The 24135-nt window shown below is 39.8% G+C and overlaps 1 protein-coding gene across 3 annotated transcripts in view; it reads left to right on the top strand.

The window, feature by feature from the left end:
• The window catches only part of LOC128840200 (putative neutral ceramidase C), a 56947-nt gene that overhangs the window by 29588 nt on the left and 3224 nt on the right, over positions 1 to 24135 (top strand). For all 3 annotated transcript variants that reach the window (XM_054033932.1, XM_054033929.1, XM_054033930.1), the window contains exons 6-21: positions 641 to 817; positions 1316 to 1443; positions 2675 to 2752; positions 5356 to 5476; positions 7756 to 7881; positions 8546 to 8632; positions 12561 to 12665; positions 12795 to 12876; positions 13520 to 13635; positions 15317 to 15411; positions 16113 to 16152; positions 16939 to 17034; positions 17228 to 17323; positions 19302 to 19451; positions 20584 to 20643; positions 22279 to 22367. In XM_054033932.1, the coding sequence (XP_053889907.1) occupies positions 641 to 817; positions 1316 to 1443; positions 2675 to 2752; positions 5356 to 5476; positions 7756 to 7881; positions 8546 to 8632; positions 12561 to 12665; positions 12795 to 12876; positions 13520 to 13635; positions 15317 to 15411; positions 16113 to 16152; positions 16939 to 17034; positions 17228 to 17323; positions 19302 to 19451; positions 20584 to 20643; positions 22279 to 22367 (1646 nt within the window). The remainder of the gene's footprint in view (positions 1 to 640; positions 818 to 1315; positions 1444 to 2674; positions 2753 to 5355; positions 5477 to 7755; positions 7882 to 8545; positions 8633 to 12560; positions 12666 to 12794; positions 12877 to 13519; positions 13636 to 15316; positions 15412 to 16112; positions 16153 to 16938; positions 17035 to 17227; positions 17324 to 19301; positions 19452 to 20583; positions 20644 to 22278; positions 22368 to 24135) is intronic.

Here is a 24135-nt window from a genome sequence, read left to right as displayed (position 1 = left end):
CACATTATACTACCTCAGGTAATTTAATTATGACGAGTCTAGTTTCAGCCAGAAGTTAAAATCAAGTATTTTAATCTCACTTATGTCACAGGCACCCAGAACTGGTCCTAGGGATAACGTATGATGCTCATTCTTGTCTGTAGTGCATACTTGGTGGCCAAAGTGCAGTGGCACATATCGTTTTCTTGCCTGTAGTGCCTTCTTGGTAGCCGGTGAGCTAGTGTGGGGTGAATATCATCAATTAAGTGTTTCTGATTTACATTCTTAGAAGATCAAACTAGTGAGAGTGTCAAGAAAGGGTGAATGGTGGGAAGAAATGGGAATCCTCTAGGTAATTTTCATATGTCTTGTAATAATAAATAAGACTGGCTATAAATAAACCATAGCAGCCTTTTACTGAATTTAACTACTTCATGGGTTCTTTACTGAGTGGTCAGATACACTTCCAATTACTCAGTCATTAATGTGTGGGGAAGGGGTTAGGAGGATGGATGTGGGAAAGGAGGACTATGCTATTACCACAAAAATACAAAAAGAAAGAAACCCAGGATTATACATATCTATTACTGCCTTGATGCAAGGACTGACCTTTCAGGCATGACAGAAAAACACTCTGTAATTACTGCCTCCTTCCTTTTAGGTAATCAAGCAATTGAAGAGTAAATATGGGGAGCTATACAGACAAGACAATGTTATACTGAGTGGTACTCACACCCATTCAGGACCTGCAGGCTATTTCCAATATACTATCTTTTTGCTAACTAGCAAGGGTCTTATCAAACCATCCCTTAATGCACTTGTAAATGGGATTATAAAGGTAGGTGTTTTCAGTTAAATTTTCTCCCTAAAATGTATGTATAGCAAGGATAACCTTTGTGTTATATTTTTATTTATTAGTATAGGAGTAGCCAAGAAATGTCAGGGGGAGATTAGTTTTAGTGTTTCATGACATCATCATCTTATTTGTTGAAATATTTTAGATTTATCGTGACCAACTTGGTCAGGTTAGCAAACAAAATGCTGCACTATTTCTTTATAAAGAGATGATTTAATATTACTTAAAATGTTAATTAAGTTTGACTGATATTAGCTGTTTTAATTTCTAAAGGATAACACTCCATCAAATGTAAAAAAAGAAAAAAAAGAAAAGTGCAACAAGCAATAGCCGCAGATCATCTATCGTAGGTGTAATGATTCATCTTTCCGTGTCTGGACTTCTAGTAAGGTTCTTAGACACAGAAGACTCAAACTTGCTTTCCATGTGGCACCTCTTCACTGTTACTGCACTGATTTTCCTTGCCTTTCTGCTTTTCAGAGCATTGATATAGCACACCAGAATATGAAAAAAGGAAGACTTTTTATCAATAAAGGTTTGGTAGAAAATAGCCAAATCAACAGAAGTCCTTACTCTTATCTTCAGAATCCAGAGTCTGAAAGAAACAGGTGAAGAAGAATGGGGAAGCTAAAGCTCTTAAAAACAAGCATGAACTGTTGGCAAAAAATGTTCTGGGGACACAGTGTTGAAGAACTACAGTTCTGTATGTTATCAAAGGCAAATCAAATGTGGAAATTGCCCTGACCTGGGAAATCTAGATCCCAACTTTCCCCCTACCAGGGAACGATGGGGTGTGGGAGTTTTTAGCAACAATAAAGTGCAGAAAACTGCAACTTTATGCTGATGATAGACAACCCACCCAGGTGGCTCATGCTTCAGTTTCTTACCATGCTCCTAAGTACGTGTGCTGGTATCTCTGGTATCTTTCTGTGCAGGGAATCTTCTACTTTAGCTTGTCTTGTGCTGGATTTTTGAAATTAAATAAAGAATTCCAAGGTTAGCATTGTGGTCAGATACCCCCTCTTCTGATTGGAAACACTACTATGTTTAAAAGAAACATTTGGGCATAATTACTGGCAGCTGAGAAACTAAACAGACTTACTGGGCCTGATTTTCAGTCACACAAGCCTCCTTTATGCCCTCTGTCAGTGTAAAAAGGCCTTAAATGGGGTAAAATATCTCCTGAGAATACCCCCAGGGGAGGGCCTTCCTGACTGGGGAAGGGATTCTAAACCAGCACCACTCATAGCCCATGGTGTTTCTAGGACATTGGGTCACATAACACTACACCTTTTATCTACTACCCATGGTCCATAGGAAGCCTCAGAAGGCAGAGCATAAGTTACAGAGGCTCAGGGCTATTCTAAGGTTGCACGGGGGGCTACCCTGTCCCCCACAATTGCCACTGAATATGGGATGCCCAAAGGGACCTACAAGTCATTTTTGTCATTCCCCAGTCCATTCCTGCCCTGAGCGCAGAAAAGCAGTGACTGAGAATCTGGCCTCTGTTTTTCATTTAGAAAACATGTCACTGTTATAAATTCTAATTTTGGTTAGACGGTGACAAAAATGGAAAGCAATATCTACAGTCTTTGTAGAAAGTAAATAGTTTTATATCACAGCAAAATGAGAGTTCAGTTTTCTTCAGGCAAGCAGCATATAATACAGAATGCGACTTTTGTCACTGAATTCGGCAGCTTTTTACAATAACTCCTTGTAAATATAGCAGTTGGAAACTGATGACCTCAATTCATTTTCTTGTTTGGCATATAACAGAGTCATTTACAGATTGTGATGTTGGCTGTGGCACTGAAATGATTTCTCTGTTTTGTTGTCCAGGTATTCATCAAATACAGACAAAGAAATGGTGGTGCTGAAGATGGTCGATGTAAATGGACAGGAGCTAGGCCTTCTCAGGTACTGAATCCGAAAGTAAAATTCACTCCCAAACACTAAAATATAAGCTCCCAAACATGTCCTGTCTATTGATTGTGTTCTTTGTAGTCAACAAAAATGTCCATGTTAGCCTTTCTCCTTGAGGTCATACATTCAAATCCCTCTCATAGGCCAAGGGCAGTGGGGGCTAAGGTAGCTTTAAGCCACCTTTGCACCCTACCTGCGGCCTGTTTAAGTTACCCAGGCTGCCTTATGGGCTGCAGCACTGCCCAGGATCTCCACAGTGCAGTGTGCTGTGGCCCTGCCTCTGGCGCATTCCCTACACCAGGGCTTGTGAGGGAGTCCTTGGAAAGCACCTCTACAGCTGTCTTCCCTCATAGCAGCTGCACCAAGGGACTCCTCCCCTAGCTGGATACAAGGCTTTTAGGGTCACTTTATGCTACTCTGGCCCTTTTACCCAATATAAAGGGGCCGGAGCAGGGGGTGAGGATCTTTCTTCTAGTGTCTAGTTCTATAAAATGCCCCATATATCATGTAAAATATGCCATTGTCTCACTAGGGCCCTGACTTCATACGCTGAGGTATCATGTAAGATTGTACATGTTAGTAACTCACTTTCTAATAAGAGATTTGAAGCTGAGTGGCTGTACAAAGTTCAGAAGTCAAGGGCAGGCAAACAAATAACAAAACTTGCAATGCTTACCCAACTTTTGAACTTGCCCATTTAGCTCAGGGCATGAACAGCTGAGTGGGGTCCAGCTCTGTCACAAGGGACCTGAAGCTTTATTGTGCAGGGAGATTTTTGTACATCTTTTTTCACCCTGCTGCACACAGTTGTACACTCTATAGGTGAAGGGGGAAAGTGTGTTACTTAGGCAGTTTGTAACATGGAAGAAGCCTTGTTATTTTGCAAGATTTTGTATGCATTAATTCATATCACATATCACAAGGTGACATGAAACACCTTGCATCAACCATCACGACGCAGATGTATTAATAAACATTGATAATTTATAATGGATACCTCTTTACTACGTGAGACTGGTGGCAATTGCTGAGCCTAAAGCTGAAAAACAATTTGCATTACAAACTCCTGTTTTATAAGTCTCATAACTTTTCAAACCTTTCACCTTTTGAGTTGAACTTTTCCATGCTTGATCCCTGCTTTTTCTTTCGTTGTGTGAGCAAAATTGCTTCAGCCACTTTTAAGTGACAAATGGGGACAAAGTGCACTTTCCCACTGTGACCACCTTTTTTTTCTGTGGGAATAACTCTGAGTTGGCATGTAAACAGAGCTTACTGATGACCAGTATGTGCTTGTAAGTTTGCAGGGGGGAATTGAAGCTAACAAAATTATGAATATATGAACATTCAGAAGTAAGCATGTGCAGTCAGACGTTCAAAGATGCAGTCAGCATATGACCACAAGTAGTGAAATACACAAGTAGGCACTAGGGGACTATTTGCTTTTAAGCAAGGGGAAGCTGAGTTGCTCTGGGGAAAGAGGATGGCAAGCTGTGTCAATGAATGGCACATGGAGCTGATGTACTTTAAGTTTCCATGGGAAAACAATGGAAGTTGTTTCATGTACAATCAAAATAGTGCAATATACACATTAGCTGTGCACTTAGGGTCTGATCCAAAGTCCACTGGGGTCAATGGAAAGACTACCATGGACTGCAGTGGTCTTTGAATGAGACCTTTAGCCTGTCATTCTATTCTTTGGTGTGCTGACATCTGTTATAGAACAGAGAGCCTTTATTTTTTTATACCTCTATTTTTTCCCATAAAAAAAGAGAAGGAAATCAAATGCAAACCCCCCCCCCCAAAAACAAAAGAACCAAAACTAAATTAATGATGTACTTCTAATTTCACAAAAGTCAGGAAAGACAAAAGTTCAGGATGAAGCAACAAACTTAATTTTGCCTCCTTGTTGGTATGTTTTAGGATAGTCGTATTACTGTGTGTGAGTGTAGCCCACAAACCTGGGACCTCGGAAGCTTAGTACATGAGCCTCTACTGCATGAGCTAAAAGCCACATGGCTCTGAGCTAAGGCTGTAGCAGACTCATTAATTTCCAAGTGGTCTCGGTGCCACTAGAGGGCACAGAGCCCCACACCCAGAAGGGTGTGTGGGTTATATGAGCACAGGTTAATTTAGTTACTAGTATATCAAACCTAGTAAGAAATGATATTGGGTTATATCCTCAGTAGCCTGCAGCTTAGGGACTGGGGCCACACTACGCCCTGATCCTCAAGCCGCCAGGCACTGATCTATTCCTGAGAAGCAACTCACAGAAACCTCAAGCTGGGCCAGCTGCAGTGGTCCCCAAGGTCTCATGAATTTGGAGTACTCTTTGGTAGTAGGGAAAGAATGGACTTTTCCAAGCTTTTGAGCATGTCAGCTGACTGTAGCTAAAGGTAGATTTTGATCAGATGTCTGTATTCAGGTGGAGATTGAGAGATGGAGGAGGGAAGAGGGGGCAGCAACTCCACATTTGCTGATCTAGCTCCAAATGACTAACATTGGCTCTTTTCCCCCAGAGGAAAGATATCAGTAGATCAGCTATAACTAATAGTAATGAATGCATTTCCTGTAATATTTGTTTTCTGATTGTTTATTAGCTGGTTTGCAATTCATCCTGTCAGTATGAACAACACAAACCATCTCATAAATAGTGACAACGTGGGCTATGCATCTTACCTGTTTGAACAAGAGAAGAACAAAGGACTGCTTCCTGGAGAGGTTGGACTATGTTATGGCTATCCTGAGGATTGGGGGATAAAACATAAATAAAAAAGGGCCAATAAAGTGTCTGTTGTGGATAGATGCAATCTCATTCAAACAGTGAGCGTAGACTGCAGGACAAATACTGCAGATGCACAGTAAAGACGTATCATACATTTTACCATCTACTTTTTCCAATTATAGAAAAGAGAAATTACAAGGCAACTGCTGACTATTTCTTCCCAAAATAGCAATTGACAACATTTATTTAGATTTCAAGGGACATTGCTGATCTGTTAAGATCCAAAATTTGATTTAGATTAAAAAAATAACCAATTTTTAATGACATTTGGTTCAATAGGAACTACTCACATGCATAAAGTTGAGCACACAGGTAAGTGTTTGTAGGATTGGGGCTTTGGTCAATTTCACTTTATCATCAGTTTCTATGTAGTTCCACTTTCTGGTTTTCATAGGTTCTTGGAATTCTGCAGTATTTGGAATTCAAACACTGTAGGACCATATTATTTCTTTGAAAAGACAAGGTTTTAATTGAAATGTAAACTTATATTTAAAATAGAAATGGGTGAACCTCATGAAGTACAAGTGTTCAGAGCCCTTTGAAACTATTTTAAAAGATTTTTCTAGTAGGTGAACAATCTTTAAAAGCAAACCTGACAGAAGTGTTGCCCTATTTATATCCAGCATAGAATATGAGTTCACTTCCTTTCCCTTAGAATTTTTCCATTCTATTACATTTTCCCCTCTCACAATTGGAAAGCAAGCCTAATACCCATTAGATAGAGTCCAACTTTCAAACTAAAGATGTTTGAATGAGTTGGAAATTGGACAAAAAAAGTTAGCTCATACCTACATGAAAGCATTTCTTTTGATGTTAGATTTTATAAAAATGTTTATTAAACCCAAGACCCAATCTTCCTGCCAAGGTTTAAATGCTATTCTTACTCAAATGAACTAGACCAAAGCAATCTTGGATATGTCTACATTTGCTGCAGCCATACCTCTGATTGCAGTATAGACATATACTAAATTGACATGTTATGAATGGTGAGATATGCCATCTATAAGGGCTTATCAGAAAAGTTAAGATGAATCAACTAAAGCTGTGAAGTTAAAGCACATTTAAAAACTGTGTAGATGCTCTCATTCTAAAGTAAAGTGACCTTGAATGAAAACGTCCACACGAAGTTTTAATGCACTTTAACTTATGCATGTTAACATCACAACTTTAGTTAATTCATCTTAACTTCCCTAAGAGGTGAATTCTGCATGTGATGAATTAGTGTTACATTGTATAAGTGTGTAATTTGTCTTTGATCACCCATTCAGTTTGCTACCTTTAATGCTAACTTCTTCTGTCAGTTTCTGTGCTTAGTGGCTCACACAAATCATCAGAACAGAGAATGTTCTAAGCTAATCATCAGCTAAATCTGTCAGTAGAAATCATAGTGAAAAACAAGAGGTAGAATGGGAAAGTCAAGCAAAAATGACAGCAAGGATTGCTAGAATTTAATATCTATAAATAAGAATTTGAAACGGGGGGAAAGGAAAGTTACTGAATTGAAAGAGGATGTAATTTATTTTATGTAATGAAAAGAGATAAAATAAGATCAATGGGCAGGGTGTCTTTATTCCTTGCCCAGCCACAGATTCACTACATGACGTTGGGCTAAGTCACTTAATCACTTATGCCTCAGTTTCCCCATCTGTAAAATGGGAATATCAATATTTAATTACCTCTAAATTGCTGAGAGGTGTGAAAGATTAATGTAATGTGCTTGGAGATGCTCAGGCGAAAGAGATATATAAATTCAAGGTAATGACGTTAAGTTTCTATTTGAAATATTTAAAAAATCCTTACTGCAAAAAACGTAGGGCCTACATTTTCAAAAGTAATGTTTTTTAGGCACTGAAGATTTTGAATGCCCAACTTGAGGTACTGAGTTACGGGGCTAGGTGCTCAGCGTTAGGTCCCTTTAACTTAAGTCAAGTTGGGCACCCAAAAATTCAGTCATCCAGAGCTTCTAGTCACTTTTGAAAACTTCACCAATGTCCTATCACTACCAACTGTATATGATATCAGTGATGATATGATTTTGCACATGTTGTCTGAAGTCCTAGGGGAATTTACACAAGCAGTTTGTTATATAGGCAGTTCATGTTTATTTCACATCTTCGTATTACATGACGGGATTTTTTTTATTGAAACACCACAGGTTGATGGCAATCAGTGCAAGAGACAGAAAAAGCCATAACTCTTTATTTTCTTTTGGCAGGGACCCTTTGTAGCAGCCTTTGCATCATCCAACCTGGGAGATGTATCGCCCAATATCAAAGGCCCACACTGCATAAACACAGGAGAGTCATGTGATAACCCCAACAGTTACTGTCCAGTCGGCGGGGTAGGTATATATCATTTTATCTACATTTCAAGTTTTAAGGTAGATTTTAAGTATGGAATTGCAAATATAGGGCCAGATTGTGGTCCATCCTGCTGTAAAAGGATGTAAGGTACCCCTATGTTCTCCTGTACTGGTTACCCATATAGGCAGCCTCCTTGGGGCTGCCACTTACTCTTCCTGTACAGTGTTACTAGCATGCTGGGGGATGTACACTGTGCTATAGGTAAAGTGCCTATTTCAGGGAAACCAGGAGGCAAATTATGACTTTCAATATGCAGCTGGACTATAATACAAAATCTCTGGAAAGTTTGGGTATAGCATAAAATCAATATAATATTACAGTAAATAGCAAAGGATACTGTAGAGAGGACAAAATCTTCCATTTTTGAACTTACTGCAAGTTGCCACAGAAATTCCAATCTTCCATGAAATTCAGCACTGGTGTGCTCAGAAACCACAGATCTTGCCACAGAATTTAGTCCTAGTTTCTAAAATAAACCTGGTGCATGGTTTAGTTTGTGTATTAAAAGCAAAGATTTTTTCATGATAGTGATGACAATGATTTGTGCCTTCATTCACAGTACAATAAAAGCTTTATATTGCTAGAAGGATGTCTTATCCATTTACATTTGTTTCATTATTTACTTTAAAAAATCCTTAACAGGCTAAAATGTGCATGGCTGCAGGTCCTGGCAGTGATATGATTGACAGTACAAAAATTATAGGACAAAATCTCTATTTGAAAGCAAAGGTAAGTTAAACTGGACTCTTTTTACTTGTGTATTCAAATGCAATTATTGGAAATGCCCGTAAACATTGTCTTTTTGACAAGTGAGTTTCTGAAATTTATTTTTGCTAGAGATAGTCTCAAAATGTGGGTCAAGATTGTAGGCCTAAAGCTGTGCACTTAGATCCATATTTATGTACCTAAGTAAAAGTTGTCCGAATTTCAAAGCAGTCACACTTTTATTTAGGTGCCTAATTTTAGGCACCATCGTTTGAAAATGCTATCTTTTTATCTTAGCCTCTGTGTTCCTCACTGTACATTTCTGTAAAATGTGGATGACACCTACCTACCCCACAGAGAAGGTGTGACAGTTAAGTAGCTAATGTTTGTAAAGAGCTATCTAGGTCCCAAAACTCACAAGTACACATGACCCTTTCACGTATCCCTTCAGTGTCTCGGGTTTACCAGAACCCCAGCTTATCTGGAATATCAGTCCTGGCAAAAATTTTTCAAAATTTAATAACTGGGCACATATGTCATCATAAGTATCTGGGATCTACTTCTGCCACAGCAGGCTAGGGAATAGAACCAAAAGGTTCACCTTTCCCCACACTTTACATAAATTATTATTATTGTGACACCAGCTAGTAGAGGCAACCTTTTTCTACAAGAATTTCATTATTTATTTGTTTGTTTGTTTGTTAATTGCATTGTGGTAGCTGTGACCTAGGAACCTCTTGATGCCAACTTGCAGAGGGCACACGGTTGCACAGGGTTTTGCAAGTATCCCCTGAGTCAGAAATCTGCATAATAATTCACTAAAGAGTAGCAAGAGGTAGTAGCCCACTAGTCATCGCAATCACTGCAAAAGGTATGCATGCATAATATGTAAGAAGGTATGTGTCCATGCCGAACATTATGTTCTTGAGGGTGGTAACCAAGAGTTCCAGACCTCAGGGATGTTCTTTTCAGGCAGATGGTAACAGATGCTTATCTCCCTGTCTGGTAATTGTGCAATGGGTATTGTCCGCCTCACAAGGCATGCCAATTTGCATACTGAGCTTGAGGCTAATCAGGAGATTACGATAGTGACAGGAGAGGAAAAATACAGGAAAAAACAACCAGTGGGGGGCATCCTATTTATGAATAAGGACAGTGGATTGATCTGCTATATCTAAGGGTACCAAGAGACACCCAGAATCCTTCACCTTGGAGACAAGTTGACAGTGTGTCTTGTCTCATAAAAAAGGAATCACAGCTGGCTTGGCTGGAAAACACTGGTGAGCGATACTTTATTAGACAGGAGAGTAACTTGTTAATTAAGCCTAGGATCTAGAATGCATGTTATGGTATTATTTTGTATGTAACCATTTGTTTCCAATACTTGTTATCACTTGAATCTCTATACTTTGTTAAATAAACTTTTACTTGTTTTCACTATAAACTTATCTAAGTGCTGTATATTACGTGGAACAGAGATCTGAGGTGTAACTGGTGAGCTGGGGCATACTGTTCCCCTGGGAGCAGCTGATCTGTGAATACTGTGAGTGCCCAATGGAACAGGGGCTAGACATTCCAGGGAGATGCTCCGAGGGCTCAGAGGTTGGAGAATGCCTATTCATAACCTGTAATGAGTGAGTGGGGGCTGTGTAGGCCTAGAGGGGAGTGCTTGGGTTGCCTCTAGCCAGTGGAGTCTGGGCGCTGACTCCTAGCTGGCACAAACAAAGCTTCCCCATGCTAAGGGCAGGTGGTAGCAAGGTGCCTCACAGCCCTGGGTGCCCCTGGGAAGCATCACAGTAATGTTCAATGGCCCAGTCAAGATAGAGACCTCACCATGATGCTGAATGGTGAGAGTGGTATAAGAACCAATATTCAATAGAATATGTAGACTAGAACTATGTTGTGCACTCTAATATGTCAGAACACAATAAATTTAGGCTTTCTCTACTTCATAGCTAGACATGCCTAAAAATGCTTTTCTTCCCTCAAAGAGCTAATGTTTGTCAAGGGCAGCAGAGGAGGAAGCGCAATACCATTGCGCTTGGAGATTTCAGTGTCAGCTTGCAGGAGCTGGAACAGATTCAGTAAATTAATGACAACAGCATTTTTTTAATTGCCATTTTGAGTGTTTGCAATAGAGTTGCTCTAAAATGACAGTGATTTGTAGGTTAGTGGATATTCTAGTCTAATTGTACCATTAGGAACTTGCATGTGTATCTAATTTAGAGGGAAATGATTTTTGCCATATATAACCATTGTGGGTGGTGGTACTATTGGATTTCAATATATACATACCATAGTAAAATGATACTTCACACGGTTACATGAAATGTTACCAAAGCGGTGTAACTTCTATTAATACTTTGTATGTACTAGTTCTCTGAACTATGAAAATCACTCATTGTGGAAGATAACTTTTAATGAACAATTATAAATGAATTGTGAATTTAAATAAAGGAAATTATATCTTTGAATTATGAATATCTAATGATCAAACTAGAATTGAAGAATTGGGAAAGATGTTTTCAAACAGGTACATTTCCCCAAGGAGAGGGTCATCTGGGTTGGTATTAAGATGAGAGAAACAAAAAAACTTCTACTATAAAATTTGATGAGGCAACTGCTGTTCCTTAAGTTTAGTCATTCCTTTTTGTTACTAACTTTATAGAATATCGTCACAAGAGCTTTTCCAGGTACTTGAGTGAGCTGTGCAATATTTTGTATCATCTTTCTCTACTCCCTATTTGATGTTTGAAGCCTAATTTAATTTTGAAATTGCAATTCAGAGGTTCTGGGTTGGTAGACTGCTGAAGGTCCACAGAAAACTTGCTGCATACATGGTGCTAATTTTTCTCCTTATTTCCATACAAATATATTTAATAATTTCCCAATATGATTATTCCCTGTAAGCAATAGCTTTAGTTGCCACAGAGATGTTATGTGCTCCGGAATGGGAAAGGAGATGGGCTCTGCACCTGGGAAAAAGAAGGGGAGGTGGTCCCTGAGGACACTCTCTCTATTGAGATATGGTCCACATTGCAGAAAAGTTAGAGAACTACAGCTCTAGTTAACTTAGTTTTGGACCAGTTGCTGTCAGACACCCTCTTGAGTTACTCATTCATGGAGGAGGAAAGTGAGGTTAGTGTGAGTGAAACATCTGCCTATTGCTTATAGGCAAAGACTCTGATGGAATCCTCTGCTCATGGGTCACAGAAAGCCCGATGATGCTGAGAGATCATAAAGGAGCAAAAAGACTTGAAAATAACCGCTGTGATCTCAGGAGAATAAAATTAACATTTAGCTGAAAAGAATGGAACACTCAAAAAGGTCTCACTAAAGTCTCCTTCGAACACTACTCAGAGAGGTAAAACTTAACAACAGAGAGGGTGTGCAAAGAGTGGCCCCAGATAGATAGGAATGGTGGGGTATTGTTCATGCCCTAAGCCAGGGGTTCTCAAACTGGGGGTCAGGACCCCTCAGGGGTCACGAGGTTACTACATGGGGAGTTGTGAGCTGTCAGCTCACACCCCAAGCCCCGCTTTGCCTCCAGCATTTAACATGGTGTTAAATATATTAAAAAGTGTTTTTAATTTATAAGGGGGGTTGCACTCAGAGACTTGCTATGTGAAAGGGGTCACCAGTACAAAAGTTTGAGAATAACTGCCCTAAGCAATGTCTGATGGCTTGGGAAGGATTTGGCTAATAAAGCACTAGTCTCTGTAACTGACCCACACCACAGGGACATGTTCTCAAAGATTTAGGCACATCATTTCTTCTACCTGAAGGACTAATGGCTTCCACCTGCTCCCAAGGGAGCTGAGATTGTATTAGAATAGTTCATATTTGTCTTGCATCTGTTTTAAACAGGTTCTTTGTGGTACTATTTCAATAAAATATATTCTTTAGTTTTTGCACCCAGTGTTAATCAGTATAATATGTTTCTGTGTTTTAGGAACTGTATACTCTAGCTTCCCAGGAGGTAACAGGACCTCTCCATTCAGCTCACCAGTGGGTGAACATGACTGATGTTACTGTCCAGCTCAATGCCACCCATACAGTAAGTATTGGGAATTTTCTGCCTGCAGATAGAGAATCCTCATTAGAATGTTCCAGGTAGAATTGTTGTGGTTTTACATCGGGAGTTGATATACTGTATATAATCTAACTTTAAAATATTTTTATTAAGGGTAAAACATGTAAACCAGCCTTGGGCTACAGCTTTGCAGCAGGTACTATCGATGGAGTGGGATTCTTCAATTTCACACAAGGTAAGCAGAAGAACAGAGTCTGCAGACCTTGTTCACTGAGGTTTATTGTTTATGTGGCAATAATGCCCTCAGTCTTGTTCATGGAACTGTGCAAACATAGGAAGACACAGTCCCTGCCTCAAATAGCTTACAGTCTTAAAAACACAGACAAAGAGTGGGTGATAGGGATACAGTGTATAAGGAAAATGGCGAAGGTCAGAATTGGAACATGTCTTTTTACTTCCTCATTCATTCTTTATTTACAAATCTATCAGTAATTGCCTCTCTACCTAACTATTGTTAAGCTTTTATTTGATATTTTTAAAATCTCCCTTTATTTGCTCCCTCTTGCCATTAGTTCTTGATCCAGTGAGGAGGACAGTCCTTTCTATTTCTATAATTCATGGTCACTACCCACATACTATGGTCACAGCCATATTCAAAATACTGATTGGTTAGAGCTGGAATTTTTAAAAACAACCTATGGGAGTTAGGTGTCCAAAATCCCATTTTAAGATGAATGAATTCAAATCTCCTAAACTCCCCTGAAAATCCCAGCCTAGATACATTGATACTTTTAGGAAATTTAGTTGAGGAATTAGACTTTGTCAAATATACACAGAAAAACTGAAGAAATTGTATTAAAAGAGGTTTCTACTTACAGGTTCACTAGAAGAGCAGCCATTCTGGGAAACTATTCATAACCAGCTGCTTGGAGAGCCATCCAATGAAACAAAAGAGTGCCACAAACCTAAGCCAATCCTTTTAAATACCGGAGAGGTAGAGTGTGTTGGTGTATATCACTATGAGCACAGCTAGCGCTTAACTATCTTGGATTTTCCTGCCAAGAGAAAGGATATCCAAGGATTCCAGCCATAATTAAACTAATGATGCAGAAGTAAAGGCAGCGAATGGTCGTATGACACTAATATTTTAAAGGGAATCTTTAAAAGACATGAAAAGGAACATAAATATATGCTTATCAATACTCTGAAAAAGCAGTAAAAGATACAGGGTACTTATTACAAAAGAAGCGCATTTTCCCATACATTCTTATTGTAGAACTTAAAAAGGGGGAAAAGATATGCATGCTTCATAATGAAGGAAAAATGTCTTTGTGATAAAATACAGTGCAGAAAATGTTCGAGAATGTTTGTCCTTATATAAAAATTACTACTGTGATGTTAGAAAGGTCAGTTAGATCTTTGGTTACCTGCCAAAATATATAATTTCATGGTAGAAGAGTTTTCGACTTGTGGAAATGTCTGATGAGAAATTTTGGACTAAAAGAGCAATGATATTAGAATTTCAAACCTTGTGGCTTGGCTAGTATGTCAAAGTTCTGGAATCCTTAATTATATAAATGTATTTATACATTTGTGGCTCCACAAAAAAAAAAAAAAGGTTAGAAAATAACAAAATGGGATTTGTTCTGGAAAAAATGTAATCTGGAAAATTCAATCTAAAGAGAGTCCATCTATATTGTAATGACAAGGAAGTAGTCTTAGAGAGTGGGGGGTGAAAACAATGTAAAAATTGTGAGTGAACATCATATTAAAGAAAGGGAAAAATTTCAAATGTGCCTGAGTGAAATACGATCTTTAATCCCATTTTCAAAAGAGACTTAGACATCTTACTGAAAGCCAATGGGATTTAGGCTACTAAATCACTTGGAGGCTTTTGAAAATTTTACTCATGAGCTTGAAATATGATTTTTTTTTAAACAATGGCTTTTTGAGCTTCCAGCTTCTAGGCATCATGTTGTTTTCACCAGAGCTGTCATTGCTCCTTTCTCTATGGTGTTGTTAGACTGCACCAGGAATGTTTCATACAGTTCTGGGCACCTCATTACCAGAAAGATATTAACAAAGTGTTTAAATCCATGGAGGTATTGACCCATGGAGCAAAACGTAAAAGAACTAACTCCAGTATAGACCAGCCAAATGCCAATGGAGGAGTTATATGATCACTGCCTACAAGTATCTGAAAGAGAGAGGAATTATTTAAAATAGGTCAAGTAGGTAAATCAGAAGTAATGAGATGAAGTTAAACAGAGGAAAATTTGGAATCAAATCATTCTTAATGGTGACATCTATGAGACTGTGGAATAATGTCTCAGGAGAAGGGAATGAAAACCCATTGCTACAGTCACTTAGAACGGAACAGAACGAAGCATTTAAGAACACAGGATAAAGAACATGGGCATTTGGACAGACCCGAGAATACAATAGGTTTCTTCCATTCCTAATTGATATGATTCTGGTTGAATGATTTAATGCATGGGTAGTACAGAAGATAAAGTGAGACAAAGCATTCATTTTCTATAGCCAATGTAAATTTCTTACAAAAATAAATGTTTGCATCACTATTCTTATGAATATGGAAAGAACAAAACAAGATTGTATCTCATTGGCCTTATTAAAAAAATGTAACACTATATTCTTTTTATTTTTTTCCCAAGATTTCATTGCCTTATCCATGGCACCCTGAAATAGTTGATGTTCAGCTTTTTACCATTGGGTCCCTCTCAATAGTTGCTTTTCCAGGAGAGCTGACGTATGTACTATATTACTCTGATTTTGTTTAACAAAGCAGACAGTTTTTATATCTAAACTACTGTACTCACAGTACTTGTGTGTGCATATTTTTTATGGAAGGGATATAAAGCCAGAAACTACCTTATCACTGGTACAATGAGATATGCAGCCACTGTATGGCAATGTCCATTCTAATGTTCTAATGCAGGTGCATTTGTGTGCGTGTGCAGTCTTTAGTTGAATACATGAGGATTCCCTCTTCCCTATTTTTAGACCAGCAGTTACTGTGCTATAGTTGAGGTTGAAACTAGCGTCCCATTCTCATAGCTGAGCAACCTTTTGGACAGTACCATTTTCCATCAGAAAATGCAGTTTCAATTCAATGGACAAAATTAGGAAAATGCTAGACCTCAGCCAGGGCCTGCATGATGCCACATATCGCTGATAAATTATTTATAGTCTCCTTTCCACTTTTCCACATAGTGAGGGTGATTTCTGAATGCCAAACTGTTGTAAAGGGAAAGGTTCTTTTATTGGCTCTAAATATACAGATAATTCAGATGAGATTCAGCTGAGCATCCAGGTTTTGGGAGACTTGTGTGATCCAAACCTTTCCTATGGATGCTCGTCCATCAGTGGTTCCAACTCACCTTGCACTTCAGTATATCACACGTTCTCTACATTACTGGAGTTTAACATTACTATCTTAATACCTCACAGGACAATGTCAGGACGGAGACTACGGGAAGCTATTAAAAATGTAAGTTACTGGCTAAAAACTTGAAGAGAGCTTTTCTAGACAGCAGAGTTTATGGAACCTTTATTTTCTTGAGTCTGTCATCTTTCTCTTGCCTCCTACTGATATTGTTCCTTGGGGTGTAACTGGAAGGTGTAATTTCCTACTTGAGTAGACCTACCCTCTCAAGCTATGATTGAGCCAGTGTGCAAAAAGTAGAAATGTAGCTGCAGCAGCATGAGTGGCAGGATTGCCTGAGTACGTACCTAGAGTTTCAGATGAGATTGTACTCAGGGTGGCTGGCCCCTCCTGTCACTAGCAAGGTGGTGGCTACTTTTCTGTTTTTAGCATGCTAGATCCCATTGAACTAGTGCAGGTGTGTCTTCTGAGGCTGGAGCTTATACCTCCAGCTCCAGTGTAGAAATACACTTGGTCTCACATATTATGAAGGTTTTTTGTTTTTTTTAAAAGCTAGTTGTGTATCTGATACCTATCAATCAGCATACCTCACCTCCCAATGTGGCAATAAATAAGGCCACCCAAACAAACATGGGTGAAATCCTGGCCCCATTGAAATTAATGGGAATTTTGCAATTCACTTCAGTGGAACCAAAATTTCACCCATTAACTCTACCAGTGTGGTGCCACCCTGAGAATGATTAGAAACACTGTGACAATCATAACATTATCCATCATACTGAATATTATTTACTATTTTGATTCATCTTATTAATGACCAACATGCGATGGATATAATTGTATATTTAATATTTATTAAAGTAATTATGTATTTGTACCCATCTTTCTTAGGAATTTGAATCCCACGGGACCCAGGGAATGAATGTCGTAATTGCAGGCTTATGCAATGTTTATACCCATTACATTACTACTTATGAAGAATACCAGGTAAACAAAATAGCTCTAATATAGATCAAAGATGTTTACAGGCCATTTTTACGATGTATTTTTACTTTTCAGTGATAATTCACGGGAGTTTAGATGCCTGTGGAATAATTTTTCTTTTTCACAGAGAAATGAAAACAGCAGCAACAACAAAATCTCTGGAAGAAATACTGAGATCTTTTAATCTCTCTTGTAGGTTCAACGATATGAGGCAGCATCCACCATTTATGGGCCACACACTCTCTCTGCTTATATTCAGTTGTTCAGAGGACTGGCCAAGGCTATTGCTACGGTAATAAAAGATCATTTGAATCCAGTGCACACTTTCATATTTATATATGCTTTAGAAGTGAGGTTTACATAATTTTTCCATCCTATTATTTTAAATGCCATGATCCTGATTCTTGTTCTGATCTAACCAGGGATGGCTCTAGGCACCAGTGCTCCAAGCATGTGCTTGGGGTGGCACTTTCCAAAGGGTGGCACTCCGCCCCGCCCCCTTTTTTTTTGCTTGGGGCGGCAAAAAGCTGGGAGCCGGCCCTGGCCAGAGCCCTGCCGCTGGAGAGCCAGAGCATTGTCCTCTGGATCTGAGCCCGGGCTGCGGGGGTGAGAGGGGCTCCCGGAGTGTGTGAGGAGCCTGGGAGGGAGGGAAGCGGGGCCCGGCATACAGGGAGGGAGGAGAGGTCCTGCTGCCGCCACTGCTGCCGCCACCACTGCTGCTCTGAGTCTCCCCAGGGCAGCGCGGCATTTCCTCGCCCGAGTGGGCTGTGCAGGGTGCCACCGGGCTGTGCAGGGGGCATGGATCCCGGCTCGCGTGCTGATGGGGTGAGTTGCTGGGCAGCTCGAGCTGCTGGGGGCTGCCCCTGCCTGCCCCCAGACCCAGCCCGTCGTGCACCTCCCCCACCTCAGTCCCGCGCTGCTTGCCCCGGGCCCCCACAGCACCAGGGGTGGGGAGAGGCAGAGCCCAGCTCCGAGCAGGGCAGCGGGGGATACTGCCCTGCAGGGGGACCCCCGCGTCTCAGGCACCTGGGGGTCAGTGTCTGTCCTCTTGGCTCTGCCTGCATGGGGCTGGGGAAGCAGCTGTCAGCATCTGCCCCTCTCAGCCCTTGCAGCCTCTTCACTTGTACCTCCACCCATCGCTCCTTTGCTGCACCCCTTCCCCTTGTACTCTCCCTTCACTCACACCTCTCCCCTTGTACCCTCCCCCAGCCCTCTCCTCCCCCTTCCCCTGCACCTCTTCTCCCGCAACCCTGCTGATATCCCCTCTCCTCCACGTGTACATCACACCCCGCTTCTCTGCCAGTGTAGAGCCCCCAATCACCCCCACACCCGCTCCTCTGCCTGAACCCTCTTTACTACCTTGCCTTTCTGGGTACAAGGTTTGAGGGTTAGTCCCTATGCCTTCCATGTGCATTTGGAGCACTAAAGATGGGGTTGCGAGGGATGGGGAGGGGCAGGCGAGATTTATACTAAAGTGAAATAAAAATAGGAGAAACGGTTTGATCCCCACTGCAAGTGTAAACGGGGATTGCTGTGGTGAACGAGGAGGTCACGTTTTGGGGGGGAGCCCAGGGCTGGAGCGGCAGGGGGTGCAGGTGGGGGAGGGCACTAGTGTGTGTGTGGGGGGGGGGGTAGAGCCCAGGGCTGGGGTGGGGGGCAGCCAAAATTTTTTTTGCTTAGGGTGGCAAAAAACCTAGAGCCGGCCCTGGATCTAACTGCCTGTATTGCTCTGGCAGTGCAAAATCACTAGAAACCAGCCTAATCAGCTCCATGGGAATTTCCCTTCAGTAAACAGAATCTGCAGCTGGTACAGAAGCAGCACCGTAGCTCTGTGTGTCCCAACTCCTGGCCCTGCCATGAGGGTGATGTCATTGTAGCTGGAAAAGTCTCTGCACTCTGACAATTCCTGGCTGCTAAAACAACCCTGTTGATCTGTGGACAGCTGCATGTACCTTAGATCAGCCCTTAAGCTGTTGCAGCTTTTGCTTGGGGCTTTTGCTTGGTGTAAAGTCATATGGAGATAAAATCAAAGAATGAAGTGGTGCTGAAAGTAGCATATAAACAAGAGCTAACTGTACTTTTTTTTGGTGACTTTCTTATTCTTGGCATTACAGCCAATTATACTCACTGTAGTTCATAAAAAGGCACATTTGGCTTATTGGATTTTGTGAAATACAACAGCATCTGTATATGACGTTTTGTCACAATTGTTTTACAGTAGAATTGACAAACAATATTTCTGCTTATTAAATAATTGTTCTTTTTTCTAGAATACAGTTCAGGATTTGCCAAATGGTCCAGAGCCACCATTCTTCAACATAATCAACATGACTTTGTTACCTGTTGTTCTTCCTGATGTTGCACCAGTCAGTAAAACATTTGGGGATGTGTTACAGGAAGTACAACCACTGTACAGAGTGGTAAGACTATCTGGGGAAATATCATTTATTAACTACTAGTCTGAATACTTGTCAGATTCTTAACCATATTCTTAATTAGTGTGGGGTTTCTATAAAGATATAGGGCCAAATTCTGCTTTAGACTACACTGATGTTAATAAAAATTTACATCAGGATCTATAAGAGCAGAATCCGACCCATGATATCTAGACTAAGTAATCTTTTGAAGGTTGGTTGTGATAGCAACTCAGCTTACCTTTGCGTGAGTTGCAAGAAAAAGTGAAACTGAAATAAAATTATAATAAAACAAATGAGATCTAAATAGGTATTCTGATGTTTATATAGCTGACATGAATTTCCAAACGTTCCTTTTCTTCCTTATTCTTTATAGCAATAAACCAAACATGCCCCTTGAATATGAAATTCGCATATGAATGAATTACTGAGTAAAGAAGGTGCTTCTGAGAAATGGATAACCACTTCAGTGTTTTTATGTTAAGGTTATTTGTCCTTATTTTAGAACAACAACATAGATATAGATATTCTATCCACCAATGTTTGTATACTGAATGTAGTTAAAATCAGGGAATAAAAAAAAAAGAGCCCTTGACATCTCTCCATGAAGGAGAATCTTTTTATTTCTAGACATAAAATGAGGATTCACTGTGAAGTAACCATTGTTGTGTTATAATGTTTTGAAGCAGAAACCTGGTTGTCCTTTGATATACTTGCTTTGGAATCTGAATGAGATAAAAATGTCATAAGGATTAATTATTTTAAATACTTGACAAGATTAGATTACAAGATATTCAGAACAAGGGCAGTGTCGTCTTATCTGTACACTCTTGGTGCAATAAAAGCAGGTAGAAGGTGGGAAGCAGCTACAATGTAGTACTTTAACCTTAAAATCCCACCATCCTGCCTTTATTTTTTTAAATACAGGAACTTAATGACACATAATGGAATTCATCCAGCAGACAGGAGAGGTGGAATGTTAAAGCACTGTACATAGTGGAATTCATGATAAAACCTCTCCAATCCAACAGCAACTATTAAAATCATACAGATGTTAATAAAGATGTCTTAAATAATTGATTTTATTCTATAACATATAGTCCACTCTCAAAATAAATTCTAAAATACATTTCCTCAGGGAGAAGTTGCTGAAGCAACTTTTGTAGGTGCGAACCCCAGGAATTCTGCTCAGAACACTGTAAGTATAATTAAATGATGTTAGATTTTTCTATTCTTTCACAATGGCTAATGTTTAATTATTGTTCTGCTTGCTTACATGGAGGACTTTGAGATGCACCTTTCTAAAGAAAGATAAGGAGGAGAGAGAGAGAGAGAGAGTAAAACAAGAGAAATAGAGGGAAATTAGAAAAAGAGCAAATGGTATGGAGATAGAATAGGTCAGACATGAAAAGAGGAAAAAGAAGCAGAGATGTTAGGCCTGATCTACACCAGAAAATTAGGTCGGCATAACTATGTCCCTCAGGGGTGTAGAAAATCCACACTTTTGATTGTTGTCGTAAAGCCAGCCTAAGACCCTGTGTAGACAGTGTTAGGTTGACAGAAGAATTCTTGCATCTTCCTCTCGGGGAGGTGGATCACCTACAGTGAGGAGAGAGCCCCTCTCTTTGGCGTAGGTAGTGTCTTCACTGAAGTGCTACGGCAGCGCAGCTATAGTAGCACCGCTGTGCAGCTGTAGTGTTTTAAGTGTAAACACATCTTTACAAACACACACACACACACAACGCTCAGAGAAGAAAATATTATTTGAGTTCTATTATTTTATTTTATTTATTTCAGTGGCTAGTTGAATTAGTTGTAAACTGCAGGGAAGAGTCACTGAAATTTATAAGTTTATAAACAATGATTCTTGCATATTATACTGAAACTATCACACTATTACACTAGGCTGAATACTGCACATTAAAATAATACATCCCAGATAAACCTTTCATTTAGAATGTTTATAAATCACAACCAATGATATAGGTAAAGTCTTCTAAATATAATTTTCTAAACTTCCTGTAGCTAAACACTCATTGGAGGTCCCCATTGGTTCATATAAAACCACGTTCACCCTGTTTGTACTTACGTGAGTTACTGACTTCAGCATATTCTTTGGGGCCTTACATTACCAGAAGCCCTTTGATTGTAAAGTTCCAGCCTGGAAGTTTGTTCGGTTGTTAAGGGGATTTTGAGCACTGAATAGGAAAACTGCACAAAGAGTTCAGTCCTAGCTAATTCATGACCTCTTCATACCATGTGAGTCAAAATTGCACATATGAGCAATGCAGAAACCTTTTCTCTACATTCTGGTGCAATTTAATGCAAGTCCAAGCTTTCATTCTCAGAATCGAAGTTCATACTGTTACGTTTTTTTAAACATTTTTAAAAATAGAGAACAGACGTGTCATATTGGTTATTTTTATTGGAAATTCATTAAATGCCATATACACCTATACCCCGATATAACACAACCCGATATAACATGAATTCAGATATAATGCGGTAAAGCAGTGCTCTGTGGGGGTGGGGCTGCGCGCTCTGGCAGATCAAAGCAAGTTCGATATAACGTGGTTTCACCTATAACGTGGTAAGATTTTTTGGCTCCCGAGGACAGCGTTATATCGGGGTAGAGGTGTATTTTGCAGTCTTCTTGCAACTAATGTGTCCTTTATTATACCGTACATTGTATGTACAGCTTAGTCTTGTTATGTTTTGCCAATAAAAAGTTAAAACAAAGAAAAAACCCTGTTCTTCAATTTTAAGTTAAGCACTAGAAAGCTTCCATGATTGGTCATTCAGTATCTGACTAGTTATATTAATTTTATTCCAGACACTCAAAACCTTCCTTACAGTTGAGAAATATGATAACATTTCAGGAAATTGGCATGTAATGTATAATGATGCCTCATGGGATACCAGGTGAGTAACTCTCCCAGGACCGATTCTGTTTCATAAATTTCACTGAGTATTAAGGAGTCAGTGAGCTGCTTATAAAAACCCCAGGGACCAGGTTCTGGCACTCTTTTGCATTTTCCTCAAACAGGTGTACACCAACACTGCAAGAGTGTTAATTGCACACACGCATTCTGACTAGCCACTGTCTCATGCACAGTACCACAGGGTAGTTTACGCCTATCCTTGTAGAAAAGAGTAACCTGCACACTCTATGGATACTTGAGCTATGGCTGGGTTGGTAAAATGCTCAGATCACAGCCCCCAGACCTGCCTTTGAACATCAGCAGAAGGTCTGTGAAGCAGCCTTCTTTTTAGGTTGCAATGTGGGGGGCAGAATCAGAGTTGGAATCATTCTGCCTTGCGATTCCCCTTCTGGATGTGACTTTCCTTTAATGTACATAAACAGGAGGAAGATTTTAAAATTTAAAAGCTGTATAACCATGATGAATTACCCACAATTACTATCAATAATATTGTGGAATGTAAGATAAATGAATAATTACTGTAAAAACAATGGCTAGAACTAGCTCCTTCTGCAGAATACATTCATTGTTTTAATAATTTTTAATTAAATACTGCATTTTGCACTATAGTACTTCTAAAGTAACTTATATTGACTTAAAAGGTTGCCTCAAGCTTAGAGTCATTGAGATGCAAGATGTCGGTTCACTAGAAAGTCAAAAATCTTTGGTCTCTGCACAGGACTTGGTTTAGGGGTGACTTTATGCAGATTTTGTAGTTCCCATATTCTGGGGCTGCCTGCCTAGAGACCAGTTGGCCCCTGGCATAAATTAGAGCAACCTCCGGGCTGCTTTAACTATATGAGGATGCTGTTCCAGCAACTAAGCATAGCTGAATCACAAAGACTTTGGCCATATTACCTCTCCTCTGGCAATCGTCTCTGCACCGGGTGATGCAAAATGGAGGGAGTTGCAGAGTGTTGCTATGCCAGCTTTCTGCCACATTCGAGAGTCATTGAATTCCCAGCAGTGGGATCCACAAACTTTGCAATCTTTTGTATCCAGTGAAGTGATGCAAGCACGCTATAACATGATCAACAGTTAGGCCCAAGGAGTCTTGAGATCTGGCCACAAAACTTTAGGGCTATTGATATTGTGAGTTTCTGACAGAGATATACCCTCACATTCCTCAGCCCCTGTGCATTACAGAATAGTAACACCCTGTACAGAGTTAGGCAGTGGAGATCACTTTTGGGGTTACCATGTCCTTTTCCATAGTGGAAATGTAACAAAAGCCAGCTCTGCTTAAGCCAGAACTTTCATTTCTTTGAATACTGTGATCTGTATGGCAATGTCTATTGTACATGATGTCAGTGACACTTGGCACACACTGAGTTGAAAATAAATATTTAAAATGGCATTTTAAAAGAATCCGCCTCTAGAAATGAATTTGTGGTTTTGTACAACCTTATGCAGAGCTCTCATCGACACAGCATTGAGAATGTACAACTAAATCTTATTTCATCTTAAGGAAAATCTTGGTGTGAACCAACTTGACAAAACCCATTTTTGTTAAAACATTCTTATTACATTTTCTAAACAATTTGTATTTAATGTATGAAAATTCCATGAAGATAGTACTATCTGGCTCTCACACTGAGCTTTTCATCCATAGAGCTCATAGTGGTTTGCAAAGGCAGGTAAATATCATTATACCCATTTTACAGCTGGAGAAGTGACTTGCCCAAGACCCAAGGAGGTCAGTGGCAGAG

This window comes from Malaclemys terrapin, chromosome 7 (assembly GCF_027887155.1).
Source record: "Malaclemys terrapin pileata isolate rMalTer1 chromosome 7, rMalTer1.hap1, whole genome shotgun sequence".
NCBI classification, from domain to species: domain Eukaryota; kingdom Metazoa; phylum Chordata; order Testudines; family Emydidae; genus Malaclemys; species Malaclemys terrapin.
This window is presented reverse-complemented; position numbering and strand designations above follow the sequence as displayed.